The 21,275-nt window shown below is 51.8% G+C and overlaps 6 protein-coding genes across 6 annotated transcripts; 4 read left to right on the top strand and 2 right to left on the bottom strand.

Annotated features, from left to right (window-relative positions):
* On the bottom strand, positions 1–4,232 carry HER10_EVM0010124 (putative phosphorylase superfamily protein; the record flags this gene model as incomplete). Its single annotated transcript, XM_035479593.1, has 10 exons — positions 3,863–4,232; positions 3,463–3,802; positions 3,302–3,406; positions 2,848–3,052; positions 2,755–2,787; positions 1,635–2,695; positions 1,378–1,504; positions 1,154–1,281; positions 1,045–1,111; positions 1–797 (listed from the first exon to the last, which is right to left on the bottom strand). The coding sequence occupies exons 1-10, from the start codon at positions 4,012–4,014 to the stop codon at positions 1–3; spliced, it is 3,015 nt and encodes a 1,004-aa protein (XP_035325747.1). The 5' UTR covers positions 4,015–4,232.
* A 787-nt stretch (positions 4,233–5,019) lies between these two features.
* HER10_EVM0009053 (uncharacterized protein) lies at positions 5,020–6,608 on the top strand. Its single transcript, XM_035478555.1, has one exon. The coding sequence runs from the start codon at positions 5,059–5,061 to the stop codon at positions 6,343–6,345; it is 1,287 nt and encodes a 428-aa protein (XP_035325740.1). The 5' UTR covers positions 5,020–5,058; the 3' UTR covers positions 6,346–6,608.
* Positions 6,609–9,562: 2,954 nt separating this feature from the next.
* HER10_EVM0002253 (cyclopentanone -monooxygenase) lies at positions 9,563–11,368 on the top strand (the record flags this gene model as incomplete). The annotated part of the gene is made up of 2 exons (XM_035471973.1): positions 9,563–9,594; positions 9,805–11,368. 2 exons carry the CDS (start codon positions 9,563–9,565, stop codon positions 11,366–11,368), a joined length of 1,596 nt encoding a protein of 531 aa, XP_035325706.1.
* A 1,940-nt stretch (positions 11,369–13,308) lies between these two features.
* Positions 13,309–13,899, top strand: HER10_EVM0005123 (uncharacterized protein; the record flags this gene model as incomplete). The annotated part of the gene is made up of 1 exon (XM_035474747.1): positions 13,309–13,899. The coding sequence occupies one exon, from the start codon at positions 13,309–13,311 to the stop codon at positions 13,897–13,899; it is 591 nt and encodes a 196-aa protein (XP_035325725.1).
* A 2,478-nt stretch (positions 13,900–16,377) lies between these two features.
* Positions 16,378–17,327, bottom strand: HER10_EVM0003632 (uncharacterized protein; the record flags this gene model as incomplete). Its single annotated transcript, XM_035473299.1, has 2 exons — positions 17,068–17,327; positions 16,378–17,000 (listed from the first exon to the last, which is right to left on the bottom strand). The coding sequence occupies exons 1-2, from the start codon at positions 17,228–17,230 to the stop codon at positions 16,378–16,380; spliced, it is 786 nt and encodes a 261-aa protein (XP_035325714.1). The 5' UTR covers positions 17,231–17,327.
* A 2,521-nt stretch (positions 17,328–19,848) lies between these two features.
* On the top strand, positions 19,849–20,343 carry HER10_EVM0010297 (uncharacterized protein; the record flags this gene model as incomplete). Its single annotated transcript, XM_035479761.1, has 1 exon — positions 19,849–20,343. A coding segment is annotated over one exon (495 nt), but the record flags the coding sequence as incomplete, so codon positions are not given.
* Between the last annotated feature and the right edge of the window lie 932 nt (positions 20,344–21,275).

The raw sequence follows: 21,275 nt of genomic DNA, 5'->3' as shown, positions 1-21,275 counted from the left end.
TCATGATCTTCTGCACTCCTTGCCTGCCTCATTCGCCTTTGCCGATGCGCATTGTGACGCAAGTCGGGCAGGATGTCCTTTGTCAAGCGTCGTCTCCTCAATCTCGACGACGTGCTCGAGCAGCTTGGTGGCATCTTTCACTCGCCCGTCTGCTTGATACGCCATAGCGAGCGAATGTTGTGACGTAAGTCGGTAATAATGCCCTTCGTCAAGTGTTTTCCTGTGCATCTCAACCACATACTCGAGCAACTCAATTGCATCTTTTACCCGTCCATCTGCTAGGTATGCATCTGCGAGCGCGCCTTGCGACGCCAGCCGGTTATGGTGTCCTTTGTCAAGCGTCGTCTCCTCAATCTCGACGACGTGCTCGAGCAGCTTGGTGGCATCTTTCACTCGCCCGTCTGCTTGATACGCCATAGCGAGCGAATGTTGTGACGTAAGTCGGTGATAATGTCCTTCGTCAAGTGTTTTCCTGTGCATCTCAACCACATACTCGAGCAACTCAATTGCATCTTTTACCCGTCCATCTGCTAGGTATGCATCTGCGAGCGCGCCTTGCGACGCCAGCCGGTCAGGGTGTCCTTCATCAAGGGTTGTCTTGCGAACCTTAACAACGTGCTCGAGCAGCTCAATGGCCTCATTGACACGCCCATCTACTCGATAAACCTCTGCAAGTTCGCCTTCTGTTGCAAGTCGCCTAGGGTGCCCTTCATCAAGTGTTGTCTTGCGAACCTCGACAACATTTTCTAGTAAATCAATCGCATCTTTGACTCGCCCGTCTCCTCGATATGCACTTGCTAACGCGCCTTGTGATGCAAGTCGGTTAGGATGTCCTTCGTCAAGCATTGTCTTGTGAAGCTCGATGATGTGCTCGAGTAGCTCAATGGCATCTTTGATTCTCCCATCTGCTTGATACGCCACGGCGAGTCCGTGCTGTGCGGTAAGTCGATTAAGGTGTCCCTCGTTGAGCGTTGTCCTCTGCATCTCCACGACATGCTCAAGTAGCTTGATGGCATCCTTGAATCGTCCGTCTGTTTCGTATACCATTGCGAGTAAGTATTGCGACGAAGTCGAGGCGGATTATCTTTGTCAAGTGTCGCCTCTTCAACCTCTACAATATACTCAAGTAGTCCGATAGCATCTTTAACCCTACCGTCTGCATGGTATGCCTCTGCGAGTCTTCGTCGCGATGCAAGTTGGTCAGGGTGTCCTCCGTCGAGCGTCGTCCGTAAACCTCAACAACGGGCTCAAGTGCCGCAATGGAATCCTTGACTCGCCCATCTGCGAAATAAACCATTGCTAGCGCAACTTTTAGCGCAAGTCGGTCAGGTGTTCTTCGTCAAGTGCCATTTGTTGAGCCTCAAGTTGCTCAAGGACTTTTATGGCCTCTTTGTACCGCCCATCTATCGTCAAAATTGGCGCAATCAGACAGCTCAATTCCCATTCCAACTGCGTCCAAATCTTTGCCGTTCAGCAAATGCAGAGCATGTGGCATGTACTCTTTCTGCAAAACGAGATTCTCGAACACTTCTGAAATACTCCAGTGACCTGCCGCACTGCATTCTCTCAATTTCTACTGCAAAGTTCTTTTCCTTAGGTTGGTTGTCGATCCAAACACTTGCCGCTAAGTGTACCAAGCGGTGCATGTCGTGAACTTTTGCATTGCCTCGTTGAGTGAGAAAGCGTAGGCGCATAATGTTCCGATAGCTGCAGTTGCCTCGTTGAGTGAGAAAAGCGTAGGCGCATAATGTTCCGATAGCTGCAGTTAGTTGTTGCTCTGAAGGCAGCTTTGGCAGGATTGATCGCGGAATACCCTTTGGTTCAATGCACGAGAGGAACATGAGTAGGCTAGCAGCTTGTGGGTGGTCTTTGTGGATCTTGCTAAATGACAGAAACCACGTAGTGGCCACCGGGTGCTGCGAATCCTTGTTCCTGTATCGCGTTCTGTCATGAAACTTGCTGCTAAGCAGTTCAATCATGTCCTGCTCTGTGTTTCGAAGCAAGTCAAGATATTCTCGCATCGATGTCCTATTCTCGTTCATGTACGCTGCAGATTGCGCAATGGCGAGGGGAAGATATGTAAGGTCTTCAAGAAGCTCATTGAGCACATTTCCCTCCTCATACAATCCTTTCACCAACGAATGTCTCATAAAGCTGTGCGCCTCATCAAAGCTCATATTTGCTAAGTCGATGACATTTTCCGTAGCGACAGACGTTGCTATACGCGAGAAGCGGGTTGTGAATAACGTCACACCAGCTTCACTCTGAGGCAAATAGTCGAGAACTCCATCAGAGCCGTCTTGCGATCCATACAAGACGTCTTCGTCGTCTGCGTTATCGATAATGAGGAGCCACTTGCCGGATGCAGACGAGCGGAGATGATGCATCAGAGCTAGTCTGAGGTCTTCATTATCCGTGGCATGAACGCCAAGCTTTTTGGCGACGGCAAGGTACGCCTCGTTGAAAGTTTCCTTGCTTGATGCTGGCACCCAGAATATCGAGTATTCGGGTCTCCCTTCTTTGATCAAGTAAGCGAGCTTTAAAGCAACTTGAGTTTTTCCAATGCCACCCAGGCCGCATAGAGCGACGCTCTGACAATGATCGTGAAACAACATCGAGTGGAGGACTTGGAGCGTTTCACTCCGCCCAACAAAGCCTTTGTTGTCTGGAAACGGAATGGAGTAAAATGGGCCAGCTACAATCGTATCAAGTGTCAGACCAGCTGGACGGGAGTTTAAGACACAAGATACGTACATTTTTTCTCCAGTATTTTGTGGCCGATCCGTGCTGCATCGCAACAGTTCATTAGCTACTGAACCAGACTAAAAACACCTCAATGGCTCCTACCTCTCGTGACCCTCTCCTCCGTCTCCCACCTCGATTGGATGTTGCTACAAGCATCTGCCACCATGATTTGAAGTACCTCCAACACTTTGACGTAGTTTGAGTCCTCCTTGAAAGCGAACTTCACCATGTTGATATGATCAGCATGAATAGCGATTGGTTCGCCATCTGTTTGGCCGGGAACAACAGCCGATGCTCTCGGTACAACCTGTTACTAATGAGTAAATGGCATAGAACGTTTGATAACAGACGAACCATAATTCGTCCTAAGGAGTAGGCGTTTCGAACACCTCGTAAGCAAACTTTGTCACAAAGTCTCTGCTGATAGGCCCGTACTGTCCTAGTTGTTGTTGTAGCCATTCCGAGTCTCGTTCGAGGTGCCTGAGCAGGCGGTCGTTTGCTGAGACGAAGATGGATGCGACATTGACGAGCACGCGCCCCAGTTGGACTCCATTACCTCCTTGATGAGGGTTCCCATGAACAAGATTCCATGTGTGGAGGTTTTGATAGATCGATGTTCGGCCAATGCGCCTTCACGTGCGGTGTCGGAGTGGATGAGGGCCTACACGAAGTTAGGGTGGGCAACAGTGGGCAACAGCAAGCAAGTTGTGCACTGACACTCTTGACGACGATGCCACCAAGACTATGCACCACAAAGATGATCGGCCGTTCTCTCGACTGATTGCTGTCAGTGTTCTCGCTAGAAACGACGGCTAAGTGGCTACACACCTTGGTTAAGCCCCGCTTCCTGGCCAGATCTGCGACAAGTTCCCGAGCGTGATCGTATAGGTATTGGATGCTCACACCAGAGTTTGAGTGTGTGTTGGCATCATATCCCCAGCAAAGGACCCGAGCATTGGGTAAATCGGTCGGAAGGAAGTCTCGCAGCCAATGCTTGCCGCCACTGGCAGTCCAGGTATGCTCTCGATGGCCGTTTAGACCGTGGACCGCAACGATGCTAAGCAAATAGGTTAACCAAAAATCAGAAAGGGCGATACTTTGGCAGTCGGACACTTACTCCACGACAGGATCGGTTCCTTCGACTAAGACCTCTAGTCCAAACGGGCGAACTTGTGGGGCGCATGGTGCTTCTGGTTGCGGGGTAGAGCTGGCCACCGCTGATCCATCTTTCCTACAATTGATTTTCTTTAACAAGCGGGTCAATCCCATGGCTACCGTCAAAATTGATCGGAGTTTGAGAATAGATCTTTGATGGCGTGTGCGGTCAGGTTTCCAGTTTACCTTCAATCGCTGATGTTTGGGATGAGTTCAAATTCCAGTCCATACAAACTCCGCAGAAGAGCAAGCCAGGGACTGGAAACGCAACCCCGCTGGGTCCGTCAGCATCATGGCATCCTTTGTGGGGCCATATCTGCCTGCTCTGTCGCCTGGTAAGATAAGCGCTGCTACGTGGCTCCAATGGCGCCATTTGACCTGGTCTGCACCGGTCGGTCGGTCTCTGGTCACGCGCTCTGCGTTGCTAATTATACAATCAGCGGCCAAGCCTCTTCCTCGTTTTATATTTAGTAATGGCGCTCGTTTCGTTATCCAGGCGGCACAAGATCCAGTCGAATCGTGGTGTCAGATGCGCCTCTGACACCGGGGATAGGCCTTTGCATGCTATCGATCTTGGTGAGGAGCAGCGCGCGAGTGGTGCAACTCCTTGTATGTCGGAATTGAGGATACTCCAACGGTCTCTTGAGGCTGCCCAAGCCATACCTTCCTTCTCGATGACAAACCGCCAAGTAGTGAAAGACGAGGACTAACAGAGGACTATCGTAATCATCTGCATTCACGAATTGGCAGTCGACATTGACAGAGAATACGCATCAAGGGACATCGAACAAGATCCTGGCAAGGGACAAGGTTCTTAGACCTGAAGCGTTCAGACGTTCCGTGGCGGGACGATACGGGCCGACCCGAATCATAGGCGATGGGCTACTGCTTAAGCTTCAAATAGTGCACGACACCTCGCGATGGTGGACGAAATGCGGGGCACTGTAGACAAGCAGTGGAACTCTGGATGCCGCATTGAAAACTTGGAACAGACCGCAGCTGGCTAGACTAGCTACTTTGGGCGGATGCTAATTTGGGGCCACGTGTCGCCCGTAGCTGCCTAGCGTATCTTTTCCTACCTGACCCTCTCCCACACCTCAGCGGCTGCATCGAGCCATCGCCACCATTCGTCCGAACTACTGTACTGTACTTGCGACGATGGCTTTCAGTGACTCTCCATCTGATTTTGATTGGGATACGTGGTCCGACAACGAGTCGATCCATGGAAGCAGCTCAGCGCCTGCAGTATCTTCTAGGGCGGCATCGCAGCAACCTCCTGGTGGCCGACTCCCATTACTTCGACTGATTGACTGGGACAGATTCCGCAGTTACGATGAGCAGCCGCCAACCTGTATTCATTACTCTCTTGAGTGGAAATTGACAGCGAACAATAGAACAGTGTCCAAAGACAGCGAGCCGAATCTTGTCCTTGCTCCGGGCGATTTCTGGGACATGACGTTGCAGAGCAAGCTCAGCAACCTTGTGACCAAGAAGCTGGCAGCCAACAAACTCTTCAAGCCCGATGATACCACCGTGATAGTGTCTGTGCGAGACCGCTCCGAAGAAGACCTAGTCAAGCGATTCGATGATCTAGAGATAGAATGGGAGGTCGTCGAGACGCAGCTGCGCACGTGGAGCCACTTGTTTCGTGCTGGCAAAAAGCTGAAGATCAGTGTTTCCTTCAATTACGTGGAGACTGGACCGCGGCCGTGCCGGACGACGGGAACGAAGCGCTCAGCAACGCAACGGATGCTTGCCGAGCGCGATGCAGAGCTCGAAGGCGAGCGCAACAGGACGGGACAGGCGCCGTCTTGGGAACGAGTGTACAGCCTCATGAGATGTCCCGGTCCGCCCTGTAATCTTGGACCGCATTGCTGGGTTGATGATAACGGGGGGAAGCACCACAAGCTGATGACTCGTCATCTGACAAGTTTGGTTGCCTACGTTGAGGATGGTGGAATGCTTGAGAGCCACAGCGATATACCCAGCAGCATCCGTGAACTGTTGTATGCGGAGGACCAGCAGCGTTTGGACCGTCAGGGACGGTCACAGAGTCAAGCGAAATATCCACCCATTAACATTACCAATGTCATGCCCGGATCGGACGCTTCTGCAGGGGTTTCGCTGTCTGGACACGGACCCGGGCCGGCGCCTACATCGGCATCCCCCCAAACGCCAACACGATTGAAGATCTCTGGTCCCAGAGATTCTGCATTGAGGAGTTATTACCAGTGGCAGTGCGCACAGGTGTTGGATAATTCATTCAAGGCAGGGTATCGGAAGGCGTACGAGGTTATGGTCGAACATTGTCTTGACCTCGAACAAGTGGACGAGGACCAAGACACTCAATTTTTCATTGATAATGGTGTCAAGAAGGGCGCCGCAGCACGTTTCATCAGGGACATTCGCGAGTGGGCCCTGGGTCAGGAATCAGAACAGCAGTAGAAAGCAATAGACTACGCGTGCGAAATTACCCTGATCTTCTGCTGGACACGGCCTTCAACTGGACCCATTTCCTATTGATGCTCCTCTATCTCCAAACCGGCATGTCGGAAACGGCCTTCCGCGCTTGCCTTCCTAGCACCTACTGATCGCACACACCATTCAAGGAACCATGCGAAATCAGGACAGTTCTCACAATCTGCCCAGTGACGCTTAACAAAGCCTTTAAGCTCTGCAAAGAACTCCTCGATGGGATTCAAGTCGGGTGAGTATGGCGGCAAGTAAAGCAACACCACACCAGCATCATCGCACATCTGTTGGATCTTCGCAGTGTGATGAATCGAGGCGTTGTCCATTACGAGCACCGACTTGGGCTCAGGAAATCGTCCGCAGTGCGGAAGCAATGCCTCGATGAAGTGCTCGAATGCCTCGCCATCGGTGTGACCCTGAAACAGCTGCGAATATAGAACGCCATCTTTGGGTATACGCCGGAAGCACTTGGTACCGCTGGCCACGATGGAACTTCGCAGTCTGCGTGGGTGTCGACCCCCGAGGAGACCAACCCGTACGTCGAAAACCACAACGCCTGTCACAACCCGACTCGTCAACGTAGACTAGATGGTACGGCCGATAAGCCGACAGCTTATGCAGGTAGTAGTCACGCAAGTCTGCGTTCCGTTCTCGAGCGATGCGTCGCGCCGTTTTCTTCGTCCAGCCAGCCCTCCTCAGAGTCCTACTGATGGTAGACGTTGTCACCATTGTATCGAACTCGTCGAACAGAAATATTGTCATCTCTTGTAGGTACATGTCCGGTTTCTCTATCAGTCGCTCGCTTAATGCACTGAACATGGAAGGGGTGATGTCTCTGGGCCGGCCAGCGCCGTTCGGAGGGGCTCTCGTCGCTCCGAAGCAGTCTAGCCTTTGACGGATACGTCGCACAGCACGGGCACTACATCTCGCAGCTGTCGCGATCTCAGCGTTAGTGAAGCTGCCGCTTGTTAGCATATCACGGATCAAGTCGTGCTGCGATTGCGCGAGAACCGGCGCCATCGTTGATGATAGAAATAGGTGGACAGAGCCACCGTTGATGATGGGAATGGGTGTGCAAGAAGGAAGGCCGCAAGGGACACGTAGGTTTTGGTCATTTCGGCTAAAGCTCGGCTGTACTCACCTTGGAAACCCTGATTTCGACACGCACGATTTCGCTGCCCAACGCCTGGACATTGACGCCATTGCGACCACAGAACACGAAGCATCGTCAACTATCCGCTCATTGGCGGCGTCGATGCATGTGCATTCTCTTTGTAAACAAGTCTTCCAGTCGGATCAGCGCTACGGCGTCCTTGCCGCTGGCCGCCGGCCGCCAGCCTTTCTCCGGAGCTGAAGGTGAGGACCGCGAACAACTGCCCATCGGAGGAAAAGCTCCTTGCTAATTATTGTAGATGAATCATCAAGGCGCTTCTGGTCGGTGTCATCATTCGAGAAACGATAAGTCGACTGTATAAAGCATCGCTTGACTTCGCAAGCATCGCATCGAGAAGATGGTACAAGCCAGTAGGCCGTCCGGACCTCCGATTGCCGATCGACTTCCACGCAAGAACAGACCATGTTCAACGATCCCTATACACAAGGCGAACAATACCATGACGTTTCCAAATTTTCGAACGTCAAGCTAGAGTACGAATGTCGTGCGCCATCTCGCCTTAAAATCTTGCTAGAGATCTCAAGGGACATGATGCTCCCGCGGTCTCCAACTAGACGTGGGCATCTTTCTTGTTTGGAACCAAAAACAAGGAGCACTGAGGCACGGGCCCATTGTTAGATGGAGGGCTCGCTCAATACTTGAATGGCAAGTGTGCACGCCTCGCTCTGCGGCGATAGGTTTTCGAGGAGCCCGAAATGAGATTCTCGCTCTACGTGGGTGCGTTCGACGCGTAATAGCGCCATCGAGCATGCACCGGAGCAGATTGCTGCTCCGTACGAGGCGAGGCATGTGGTAGAAGTATTACCAGTGCCATAAGCAGCTTATCAAAGCGCTTGCCTTACGAATGGAATGACGGCTCTGATAAAGCAATATATCTCCAAAGTAATGCACAAGTGGGAGGAAGCCGAATGCTGCTGACGCTGTTGGCTATAAATGCATATAGTCAGCCTGTTTTTGCTCGCGTCTTGTTGACTTTCTATTTTGAGAGCCAGCTGTCAGCGATTTGGTCAATAAGCCACTCCGGGCTGCGATGAACAGTTCTGTGAAGGTACCCTTGCCTTCTGCCATGTGCGTAATCCATGGAGGGTCTGTGCTCAACAGACAAACTAAACTTGCGAAGCGGACACCGGTTTTGTGAACCTCTGTACTTCAAGTTTGCTTCCTCAGGTAATAGGCTCCTCGGATCGTAGGCTTGTATAGTCGTGACGAAATTGTGAGTATGTACTAGCCAACCTTGATCAGTGATATTCCGGCTTGAGGCGTATAAAGTGGTTTTAGTCATGGCTGGCCAGTGCAAGAATTCTTCTGAAATGGATGCATGTTAGGTATTGGACAAACATCAACTTCTATCGTTCTCGCTTCGTGGTTGCACGTGCGTCGAACTGATTTCGCGCGACTGATCGGGGAACAATCTGGACAGTGGAGGGAACCTTGTCGTGATGTGTTGTTACAGGCCAAGCGGACTTGTGGCTAAGGCGACGCGCCGCTTCATACGTTGACTTCCTTACCCACATTGACGGCCTGGAAGCAGACACGGTCCGAAGCTCCACTTGGCATGTCAGGTTCTAGAACGTTACAGAGCCGCTCCCAACGATATCCATTAGCGCTTCCCAGCTCAAATTGGCTCCAGACTGGTCCGCCTCATGCTGTGTTGGTCTGAGCGCAATTGCCCCACTACTCCAGGAAACAGATCCTCCTCTTTCTGGCCCGTGGCTACAAATTGACCTGCCAAAGTGGCTTGAGAGCAGGTATTGAACGTGGCGTGTTTTAGACCCTTCCGACCATGTACTCCGTCATAAGCAAGGTTGCTCAAGAAATGACATAAGCCCTTCGGACGCACGAACACACCAAGTCAACTCATAGGACGGGAATTGCACCTCGGCCGCAGAAACTGCCATCGCAACCACCTACAAGCCCTGGTGAGGCATTCCTTGACGAATCGCCCCAGTGATGGCATTGTCATGAATGCTCAGCACGAAGAACCCGAAATGACTTTTTGTCGTACCATACTACACGATGGCTACTCCTGAGTCGACTATCACGCGAAGGTACGAGACCAACAAGCTTAAATGACGCGGTCGATGCCGTGATCCTGCCACCGTATTGGACTACATCTTTGCACTCATACGGCCTCATTACCGCTCGACAATCTACAACCATTAGATCATCGGCCACACAACATTCTCTTTTGTTGCAATGGAAGAATAGAAGGCAAACAAGCTCGAAGTAGACGTCATCATCGTTGGCGCAGGTTTCAGTGGTTGTTATGCTTTATTCAAAGTCCGGGAGGCAGGGTTCTCTGCCAAGATTCTTGAACGCGGAGACGACTTTGGCGGCGTCTGGCATTTCAATCGGTATCCCGGTGCCAGGGTTGATTCCGACACGCCCGCCTACCAGTTCAGCTTGCCCAGAGTCTGGGCTGATTTCCACTTCACCGAGCGGTTTCCTGGTTGCGAGGAAATCCGTAGGTACTTTCGCCACGTCGATGCAACGCTGGGTCTGCGTCAGGACACCATTTTCGACTCTCAGGTAGACGAGGCGAAGTACGACACCGAGGCCGGACGCTGGCACTTCAGGACGACCAAGGGGCTACGTGCGACGTCCAAGTATGCGATATTCGCATGCGGCTCGATGAACAAGCCGTACATGCCACTTTTCCCAAACCAAGACCTGTTCGATGGCCTTATCATACATCCGTCCGCTTGGCCCGACAATCTCTCGCTGGCGGGCAAGAAGATTGGTATCGTCGGTCAAGGCGCGTCTGGTCTGCAAATCGTGCAGGAGCTTGCACCACTCGACTGCGAGCTGACGGTTTTTGTCCGCAACCCTTGTATCGCGGTCCCGATGCATCAGAGACAGCTGTCGTACCGAGAGTCAGAGGAGATGAAACACTATTACGATGCCATATTCGCAAAGGCCAAGTTCGGGTCGTCTTCGGCCCTCCCGTACAATCAGAATTCTGACTTGCTACTCCGCGCGACCGAGACCGAACGAAACGACCTGTTCGAGCGATTGTGGAACAGAGGTGGCCTCGGCCTCACGCAGTCAAGTTATCGCGATATTGTCCTTGACGAGAAGGCCAACGCATGCTTGTACGATTTCTGGGTTCGAAAAACGCGCAGCCGGATGACGGACCCCAACAAAATGGACATCGTCGCGCCTTTGCAGCAGTTTGAATGGTTCGGATCAACACGCGTCAACCTTGAGACGAACTGCTACGAGGCGCTGGACCAACCGAATGTCAAAGTGGTGAACCTCAAGGAGACGCCGATCCAGTCCTTTGACAGGCATGGAATTCTCGCCGGCAGCTCTGATGTTGCTACACACCACGACTTGGACGTCGTCATCATGGCCACCGGCTACGACGGCGTGACAGGTAGCCTGCTGGACATGAACATCCATGGCAAGAATGGCGTCCGGCTGAAGGATGCTTGGAAAAGCGGCATCAACACGCACCTTGGCATGATGATCGCCGGCATGCCCAATGCATTTGTGCTGTACGGGCCGCAAGGGCCGACGACGCAGACCAACGCGCCGCCTTTTATTGAGCTTCAGGTTGACTGGGTGGTAAGGCTCCTAAGGCGGATGAGCCAGGATCATCTGCATTCCATCGAGCCCTCGAAAAAGTCTTGTGTATCTTGGAAAGATCTCGTAACAAAGGCCTTTGAGTCAACCCTTTTTCGCGATAGCACCGCGTGGTGGACCGGCGCGAATGTCCCGCACAAGAGAGTCGAGCCACTGGTCTACCTGGGTGGGGTTAAGCCATGGAGACAATTGTGTGACCGGTCTCTGCGCGACTGGACGGACTTCACCGTGTCGTGAGAGCAAGATAGCTTTGATTATTGTAGCCCGGCTGACGGGAGCTTTCATTCATCTATTCTTAATGCCTATAATGTGTCAACCCCTAGCATCAACACTGTGACAATCCGTGACTTCCTGCGGTGATTGCAGAGACGCCGCGTCTCAGACACGCTGTGATCTGGAGGCGAGCTGTATCCAATGACTTCGCATTCTGGCCTATATCGACTACGTGTTATTCGTGCACTTTGGTACAAAATAAAGCCCATCTATCTCAACCCGCTCATTTGGCAGTATGCGTGCGGAAACGAACGGTGATTGAACCTTCATTAATGTATAAGGGATACCAATGTTTTCCCATTGACCGGCACGCGCCCACATCCTCCACCACGCGAGATTCCTCGTCCCCTCGTTCATTGCTATTAGCAGTAGCGTCTTTGACGTGATTCCCAAGAGTCTTGAACGGCAAACGAAGAATAGACCGTTGCATAGCTGGGAAACGATGTAGACATTCCGCTGTCTTAGACAAAGCTGCTGGTCGCGCCTCTAGGGACAAGTCCCGCAGGCGGCGGTTCTTGCAGTTCCCACCAGGGAGGTTTGTTCTGAAAGCGGACCTGGCCTTCATCAAGTTTGCCAGTGCCGGCCTTTCTAAATCTCAAGCCACCTATGACTTTCTTGGAAAAGGCAACTGTGCTAAACGTTAGAAATCTTTTTGGATAAGGGTGGCCATGACTTCAATGTACATATAAACGTCAGCCGAACAGCGATCTCTTCAAATGAAACCTTGATTTTGTCGACCAAGATGGCAGTGACTAGACTTTTCGAGCGGAGACCCGTCATTGTGGATGCAAGTTTCGTAGGCGTGGCGGTAGACAAACATCAGTAAAAGTACGTTTGTGACGGGTTGATAGACGCTAGGATGGTCTAGGGAGATTCCAAAATCACAACCAGATCAGAGGCCAGCAATTTGAGCGACGGCTGTGTTTTTATACAGTTCAAGTCTTGGCAGACTTTCGTGATAGCCACACAGATCAGCCGGGCTAAAGTGACACCCGAAGGCTGTCATTGATCGGTAGACCAATCATCAGAGAGACCAGCGTGACGTTTCCAGGACCTATCCGATGGCTCATTGATTACACTCTGTGCTTCGAATCGAGGGAGCGATGGATCGTCGTGGGATCCTTGAAAAATGTATGACCCGGGTACTGAGAACCGCAAGGACGCACGCTGAACACCTGAACCAACATCAACCTGCGACATTATGCTTGAGCTAGTGGACTTACCACAAAATACTTCTCTCAATAGCAAAAGTGGTCCTTACGACGGGACCCGATCAAGTCGTGATAACTCTCGTGCTTGGAGGAGCACCATACACATGATTTGTCGGCGACCACCAAGCTGAGCCGTACTCGAACAAAAACAGGCCCGCTTGCTGGTGTATAGTATATCCGTAACCTTGCTCAAACGAATGCGAGCCATACAGTACCTTCGTTCAATGGTAGCCCTAACCAATGAGGTACCGCATGGATGTGCGTCATAAAAGTTCATGCCATAATGTGGATGCGCTCTGAGCGACATTCTCCTTCGATGGGCTCTAGACAATGTGGAGATATCCCTGAAACTCATTCTGCTGAAATGCACTTCTGGCTTCCCCCTACTTTCCTTCTCTTAGGCCTTGATACGTCAGTTTGCATTCACTTACGATACTGTATTGTAGTTAGCTTTGGGAGAGAGTCGAGTAGAAGCCGGGTCCGCCTCTTTAAAGCAAGAGCTTAATGTGGCTGCGTATAGCGGACAACCTTCATCGCCAGCTTTGTGCCCACTAACGATCATACCAAAACAGTCGATTCGATGGTTGCCAAACTATTTAGTTGCTCCGATACCATTGCTTTCCTCGTAATAACGTCGTCGAGACAGTCAAGGTGATGAATCAAGGAACAGTACCGGAAACAACCAAGATCAACATGGAAGTACCCCAGCCACCAGTGCACAGCAGACCCGACAACCTTACCGCAAGGCTCGTCACGATCATCATCCACGAAATGACAGCATGTATCTCGCGTTGGCGCGATTATGCCGCTTCCAGAGATGCGCAGCTTCAGCACCTTCACAAAACCTGCCAACAACTCGAAGCACGGATCGAAACGCAGCGTCACACCATCAACGCGCAAGACGAGCGCATTGCTAGTCTGGAGTTCGAAATGTCTCCTATGGAACTCTCATGCAATACCGTGTCGCCAGCGGCGTTTTCAATGTCGCTCCAGGAGACTAGACGCAAGATGTCGGGTTCTGTTGTAGATCTGCAGTCAAGCTTCACAGGCGGCACCTTCGAGAATGCTTTGCAGGAGACATACGGCCAAGCACACGGCGACGGTGGTGCGGGCCTAGAGGGTGACACTTTAGCTCCATTGATGGCGCTGGCAATGACCGCGGTAGAGGACGCAGCTGAACCGCGGGTTGAAGCAGAGGAGGTAATGCAGAGCGAGAGCCTCAACCCGAAGAAGAGGCACCTGGAAGAGTACGATGCTGTTTTGAAGCGGGTCCGGGAAAGTTGATGAAAGGCAAAGGGATAAGAAGCCTGCGTGCGATAGATTATTACTGCAACCTTTGTTGCACTTTGAATACAGCGATCTGCGAGAAGAAGCGAATGAAGTTCTTGTTCCGTCATTCATATCGCGCAGTGAGGCCCATTAACAAACGCCACCATTCTCGCTGAGTGGTCCACGGTCCTCCTTGGAGATCAATCTCATCTAAGATATTCAACGTTCTCAGAATGGTCACATCAGATATTCTCGGAATGGCCAAGTAGATATTCTTATGTCGATTTACGTGATCTCGCGACAGCAATCCGTTCCCGCAATCATAGCTCCTCGCCGTCACCTTCATGCTCCCCTCTGTTCACAAGCTCTGGACTCCGCAAGTTATCCCAATACTTCCTCACAAGGCTCTTGGCGTTCTCTAAATTGGCCTCCGGCTCCGTGGTCACATGCCACTCGATCTTGTAGTACGTCAGGCCGTCGATCGTCTTTCGCCCAGCGACGTCCCCCGACCAGTGCTCCAAAGTGCGTTCGTATCGACGTGATGGTAATCTTCTGGAATCAGAATAGCCATGGAGTCTGTTCCAGTCAACTAGAACTGGTAACATGTGCTGGAGTCGGTCTTCGGATTCCCAAGTCGGTTCCCAAGCCACGTGGTAGTAGCTTGCGCCATCAAAATCGCTGTGTCCTTGAATTCTCTTCACTTGCCATTCATCCGTACTTGATGTCTTCCCGCTGCCGTGGCCGACTGTCGTTGATCTCATTTTTGGTTTGAGCTGCTAGCTGAAGCCCGGTGTGGATGTTGCATCTAACGTTGAACGTAATACGATGAGCGTCGAAATGAGTCTAAAGGTGAGGTGGTGAAGCATGCATCGACACTGTTCTCTAAGGAGCTTGAGGCTTTTCTTAATACATACAACAGATATATGCGTACGTATCCCGATGGATGGAGACGATGCAACTTCGCTAATGAATCACATGTTGCTCCAGTGGTTGGTCCCTCCACTGACAGGGTTCGAAGTGAAAATGCTTGAGGCGCGGATGAGTGAGCAGATACATGCTTACATCCCACAGGACTCTAGTCTTAGGCATGCGTATGTGGATCTTTAGATGCTTCTGCATCCGAATCAGAAATTAGATCTTCTGATGTACAGACCCTCAAAACAGCCATTTGTGGTCCGATGCACACACCGAAAGAAACATCGGTCGGCGGCGCTTGCTGGTCCAACTGCTTGGGCTGCGGCGACGCAGATGCCTGGGCTGCGTCGTCGTGATCGCTGAAGTGGGCCACGCCACAAGCCAATTGTGACTTCGCAGAGAAGCTTCTGTTTTTCGTTGAGAGGGGCGCCACGATTGGTTGCAATCCTTGTTCGCAAATAGGTTCACAAATGACAACGATATCTGGGCGCCAGCGTGCACGGAACTGACGCTAACTTTCTGGGTACGTTGCTCTGGGAGTGTCACCTGGAAATCGCCATACGCCATTGTGAATCCATGTGATTTGACGGCTCTGGAGGCACCAACGAGAAGTACTGCACGTCACTCGCCGGGCTCCGGCTTTCAACAATGACTCCCATCATGACCTAGCCTCGTCGGTTCCTCTCCAGCCATTTCCAGTGTTCGATGGTCGCTACGACAGAATTGATGGCACCAGCTTGGATACAAGCCCCTGTAAGGTGACCGGATCGTTGGAGAGCACGTCGCCTAGGCAGCGTGCGCATTTTAGGTAAAATATATGCAGGACGAGCTACACGTGCTTTCCCCTTCTAGCAGATGGTGCTTCTAGTATGAGGACCGAGCAAGATCACCTTTCAGCGGCAGACGTGGACCATACAGCAATAGCGCGTGGCTGGCATGCAATGAAGGCTACTCGCAGCGATCCAGTCTCCATAAACAAGACTGCAACGTGGCGCTTCGATGAACGAAACCGCGATCCGCGATGAACTGCGAAATACGACATTCTGGCACCGGGGATCGTGGCGGCAAACCTCTCCATTCGCGTCCCGAAATGCCCTAGACGTCATCGGCAAGCGCGACAGGCAACGCAGTGTTGACTTGACAGCCGTATTTCCTACTGTGCTTCCTTCGTGACGCTGAAAGTAGACTTACCAAGGACATCCCGTCGCTGTGAGGCCTGATCGCTCATTAGTATCAGATTGTTTGAGAAACATCATTCGCCTGGTCGTTAGCATCGACTTCGACCAAGACGACGGCATGCCGCGGGTCATCGCCCCGCATCTGGTCCAGCGTCGCAAGGAGAAGATTGCCCCCGAAGCCTAGACATCCTGTCACCGACAGAACGGTGACGAGTGTGTAGGAAGAAATGGAAGACGTCGCGAGACGATACCGACTCGTGCCTGGGTACAAACGGTGTGTGTTTACGGGATCTAGCGTCATGTTATGCTTAACAATTGTCATCACCGCTAAACCATGGTCGCCTGTCAAGGAATATCAAACCTCCATCGCAATAAGTTCCAGCGATGTTCCGACAACGCATCAAGCAGGAAGCTCTGCAGGCTCTTTTTCCAAACGCCATTCGGTTTCATGTGCGATTTCGGGTGAACAATGGCCGCGGGCTTCTGCATGTAGTTCGACGCGATGTTGAGTATCTACAGAATCCAGCTCTGGTTTTTCGAACCCCGTCTTCTCCTGAACGCAGGTGCCTGATGTGCCGCACCCACGGCGTCTGCGTCGCAGGAAAATATAAGCTCCCATGGATAAGAGCAAGAGGGTTAAGCAAACGCCGATACTAACTCCTATCTTGGCGCCAGTCGAGAAAGACGGGCTCTTGGAAGAAGTAGTGACTGGTGTAGCAGACGTCGTGGTCATTGGCGTAGACGTGGCTGCGGACTGAGCGCTTGTCGTTGTGAGACTGGATTGATATCCTCGGATGGAGAAAACAGAACTACTAAATAAGTTCTGGTTGGCCGCGTCGATTGAGCGGTTGAAGTAGGAGATGACATAACTGGAGTCCGTAACGTCGAGATCTTCAGGGAGAGTCCAGTTGTAGTACATCTCCGACCCAGGTGTGTATTTGGTCAGCTCCTCTCCCAGAATGGGTGTGCAGGGAACTAGGGTCGGCATCCAAGCGGTTGTGTTGTAAACCAGTTCAAGCTCGTCTGAAGTCAGGAGAAGTGTCAGCAATCCGCAGCATACAGCAGCCTATCGGATATGGGGAGCACCAACCGACTATGACTTGGGAGAATCCATTGTTGGCGTCGTTCAGAACGAGTCCTATTATGGCAGTGTCGTAGCTCGTCGAGGCAGTCGACCACTCAATACTGACTGTGTCGCCTTTAGACCAAACATCCCCTCTTTTCGGGAGATGAAAATTGTTGCAGGTGCTCATGGCAACAGAAAGGGGTCATCAGCATCTAGTACAGACCGTGTTGATGCAGTGCTGTTGGAGTGAACACTACCTCCAAGTTCAAGAGCTCTCGTCTTCATCATAGCTTGACGGAGACCTCGCAAGACGAGCGGAAGAGGGAACTTCGCAATTTTTAAATCGCGGTGATTTCATTTCCCTTGCATCCGAGTTCAGAGACCCAAGTCAGACTAGCAGGGACTGCAATTCCTTACTTCTTCTGTTGCCAAATGAAATTACGGTATGCGTCCAGGACCGTCCCATTACTACCTGCGAGTTCCGGGAAGCCTGCGGCTGGTTCGCTCTGCAAGGTTAGCCGCCAGACGAATTGCTGCTCATTCGGGTTGATCACTCTGTTACGGGGGGCGCTAGGCCTCCTCAGGAAGTCACCGCCGTTACTCCAGGGCATGCATGACTCGCGGGCTGCAAGTCGATTCCTTCCATCTTGTCCTCGTTTTTGATCTCGCAATCTCGACGCGCCTGGGTGAGCTTGCAACGGTAACAGTACTATGTTCAATTTGCGTAGCGGGAGTCATTGGTCTGTATCATCTTGTCAACGTCTTGACTCGTCCTTTTTCTTTTTTTTTCTTCTTTTTTTTTTTCCCTTTTTCAATTATGACGCAATGCCCCTTTCCGGTGAAGCAACCAGCGTAATGATGGCAGACAATGGGGGCTCTTTGGATGCGCGTCCCGAGACTGTTCGTGCCATTTGATCGATTGCGCGGAATCCGAGGAGACTCCAGTCCATCAGCGCAGAAGCTTGTTTAAGTATTCTCAAGAAGTCAAGCGCGGGTTGCTTACCAACAAGCCCCGCGCTTCACGACCATCAACTTTGTCAAGGCAGGCCAATGGGGAAGAATCTCGTCGTACGCTAACCTTACAGGGAGAGCATGTGCCGCTCAGTTGTCTCAGCGTTTGTGATCTTCAACCAAAAGGAAGCACTTCGACTGCACGGCAATCATATCAACCCGTTATTCATCTCGGTTATCGGCCATCGATCAACGCGTCGTGCAAAGTGTCCCAAGATATGGCACGCAGCAATGTGCATATGAAGTCTCATGCATTGGCTTGTATTACTCCGGACCCAGGAGGAAAGAACCAAGAAAGCAGAGGCCTCCATAGAACCGTGATGCGCGTGACTAAGCACGTGACGAGCGCTTCCAGGAGTTCTGAGTCTATCCTCGCGACACAGTACGATCTTCTTTCTGGAGCTTCAATCAGCAAGACCATAGCCGACACATGTTGCGCAACCGCACACAAAATGAGGCGAACCTCGAGCCGCAAAGTAGGCTTCTTCGTGTCAATAGCCTGTTCATCAGTTCCAAAGGCGAACCTTCGATTCCAAATCCGATGTCAGGTGGCGACGCCGCACTGAAAGTGACCATCGAGGTCATGCTACCGCCACGGGGTATGCGGGGGAGACTTCTAGAGCTTGATGATTTCTCCATCATGTTGAGAGCCATATCTAGATTGACAGCTTAGCCATGAGGGAAGAGAGGAGACAGTTCTTTGTTGATAGCCAACCGTATGTCCACCATAATAGTGGGTATCTGAGGACATATAGATGGACCTGTTGAACCAGATGGCAGAAGTCGGTGTGCGAGTGACCGTCAGGGGCAGAGGGAATGTGTCTATAAGGATAGGCGGATAGGTGAGGGATGTCTCGAAATGAACGCGCTCGCAAAACAGACCTGCGCCTTGTCCATGATTTCCTCCATCATCTGTGGATGTTTGCTTCAATTCTCGTCCAGCTGTCATTGCCAGACAACGTAGCCCCAACAGATATAACGAATCGCATTTGTCGTGAACACAGCCAGACCTCTTGTCATGCGCGATGTTTATCATGGTTCTCTGGGATCTCTCGGACGTGGCCCGCGTGGCCGTTATAGTACGTGTACGGGGAACCCTAGCCCGGCCGTCACGGCGGAGGCCCGGCTGCCAGACCTGGCAGCCTGTCCAACGGACTAATCCGAAGGCCGCGCTCCGAAATCGCGCCCGGAACTGGCGTTCAAACGCCCCTCTGCTTGACCCCCAGCAGTAAGAAGTCAAAGTCATCAGCGGGCTGATAGGTTTCGAGAGCGATCATTGCATACGAGTCCATGGCTTCCATAGCAAAACGCGCCTACACTTCTTTGGTCGGACCGTGGACGAAGCTCCCGCTTCGCCTAAAAGCGGCCCACTCTCATCGACGCACAACGTCACCGTCGTTATAAGACCCTAGGAGCCAATGGCGAGAAGTTATAAATAATCCAGCTAGCCGCCCAGATCGTTCGACTTTATTCATCGTCCCGAACGTTTTGTCCCCCATACATACCCTTACACGAGGAAACTACTGCCAAAACGATGCGTATTGCCGGCCTTCTCGTCAACTAGGAAGCGGTTCTCATTCAGCCAACTGCCTGATATGCTGACCCATGCTTTGATGGCTCCGGTGGCCGATATGCACACTCGGATAAAGGGGGCGAAGGGCTCTCTCGACGAACTCGAAGCCATGAGCTTTTGGGACAACGTAATGCCAAGTAGGACACCCCGTTTGCTGCGCAGTATTCAGCACTAACCTGTCCAAAGTCACAAATGCCGAGATCAGTTGTGCGGACACCAAGTCTTCGATCAAAACAACATGTACGCTCGAATCTGAAGTCGCAGCAACTGCCGTCACGACCGACTTGCAGGGCGTTTCTATAGCCACAATCCTCGAGCACCGCTACGACCAAATCTGTGACACCTGTTTCGAAATGAGAGTCCGCTGGGTGGGAGGAGCAGAAAGCTGGGAGCCGGAGATCGAGGTCCAGAAACATCACAAAATAAGTTTGTTTGCCTACTGGGACTCTTTGGAGGGCGGAAGAGAAGGAGCCATGGTAGATCCAGAGTTATGGCACGTGTTCGAGATCCTATCTCACACAAGAGGGCTCGGTAGCAGGATCTACCTGGAAGTCATCTGGGTTGGATCTCCCACATCTTCGTGTGAGCCTGAAGCGACTATACGGAACGCTGATAAAAAACTTCTTGAAGGGTACTGGAAATCTCAGGGCGGTCGTAACAAGGCGTTGAGGGCATTGCGAGGCTCGTCAGGCCCGAAGGGTTCGCTGATGATATAGCCCGACTAACGGACGGCCGTCGTAGGATAGGGGGTCACATCGTCGTAAGGGAAAATGCCGCGGTCCGACGCAGTCGCAGAGATCAAGGAGCCGGAACTGGCTGACGTAGCGTAGAGCGCCTTGTGGAGGTGCCGGATTCTCATGTTGACATCCTATCTATAGTGTTGTCCAACGTTGCAATGGTAGACGGTACATTTCCGAATCGAGGCTTTACAAGCAATTCACGAGCAGTCACATGGTGGCCTTGTAAGGTATGCTCGTTCAGGCTTATGGTATGGGTCCGGCGCGGTCGGTCCGTGATACAGAGCTTCCTAGCCATCATCGAAAATGGACTTTCTTCGAACCTATCTGACGAGGTCGTAGGACTCAGCAACAAGGCCAAGTAGTTCGACATTCTCTCCGGCAGAAATCAACACCACTCTGGCTACAATTTGATCACAAACGCAACCCTTTCATACCAAGATGAACCATCAGCTAAGCGACATCACTCTTCTTTACGTATGTTTTACGTCGACTCAAGATGTGCACCCATCAAAGAATCGAAACGATGATCAATAAGCCCATTGCAAGCACACAGAAGTCTGACCCTTCTGACTACTCAGTCAACATACAACGTGAACAAATGTAGGATATGCTTTGGCGCGCTTGCGCAGGCCTTGCTCAGTCAAGATCGTGTCGAGCGACATACTGCTGCCATTCATTCAGGAGTCTGGGATCTAGACTGCCGCCCCTCATTGACCTTCGTCCCGAGAGCTGCTCTCGCCGGATGGGAGTGGCGGTCTCGATGGTTCTATGATATTCTTGATTCTCCCCATATCATCCGCGATATGCCCGAGTCTAACACCGTCAAACAATGGACTGGTTGCCTATCAGGGAACAATCACTCACTGCTTGTTCAGGTAGTCAATCTGGGATTGGTGGGATTGGTTGGC

Source organism: Colletotrichum scovillei, assembly GCF_011075155.1.
Source record: "Colletotrichum scovillei strain TJNH1 chromosome Unknown Contig00015, whole genome shotgun sequence".
Classification (NCBI taxonomy): Eukaryota; Fungi; Ascomycota; class Sordariomycetes; order Glomerellales; family Glomerellaceae; genus Colletotrichum; species Colletotrichum scovillei.
Note: the sequence above shows the minus strand (reverse complement) of the source record. Positions and strands in the feature narration are given on the sequence as shown.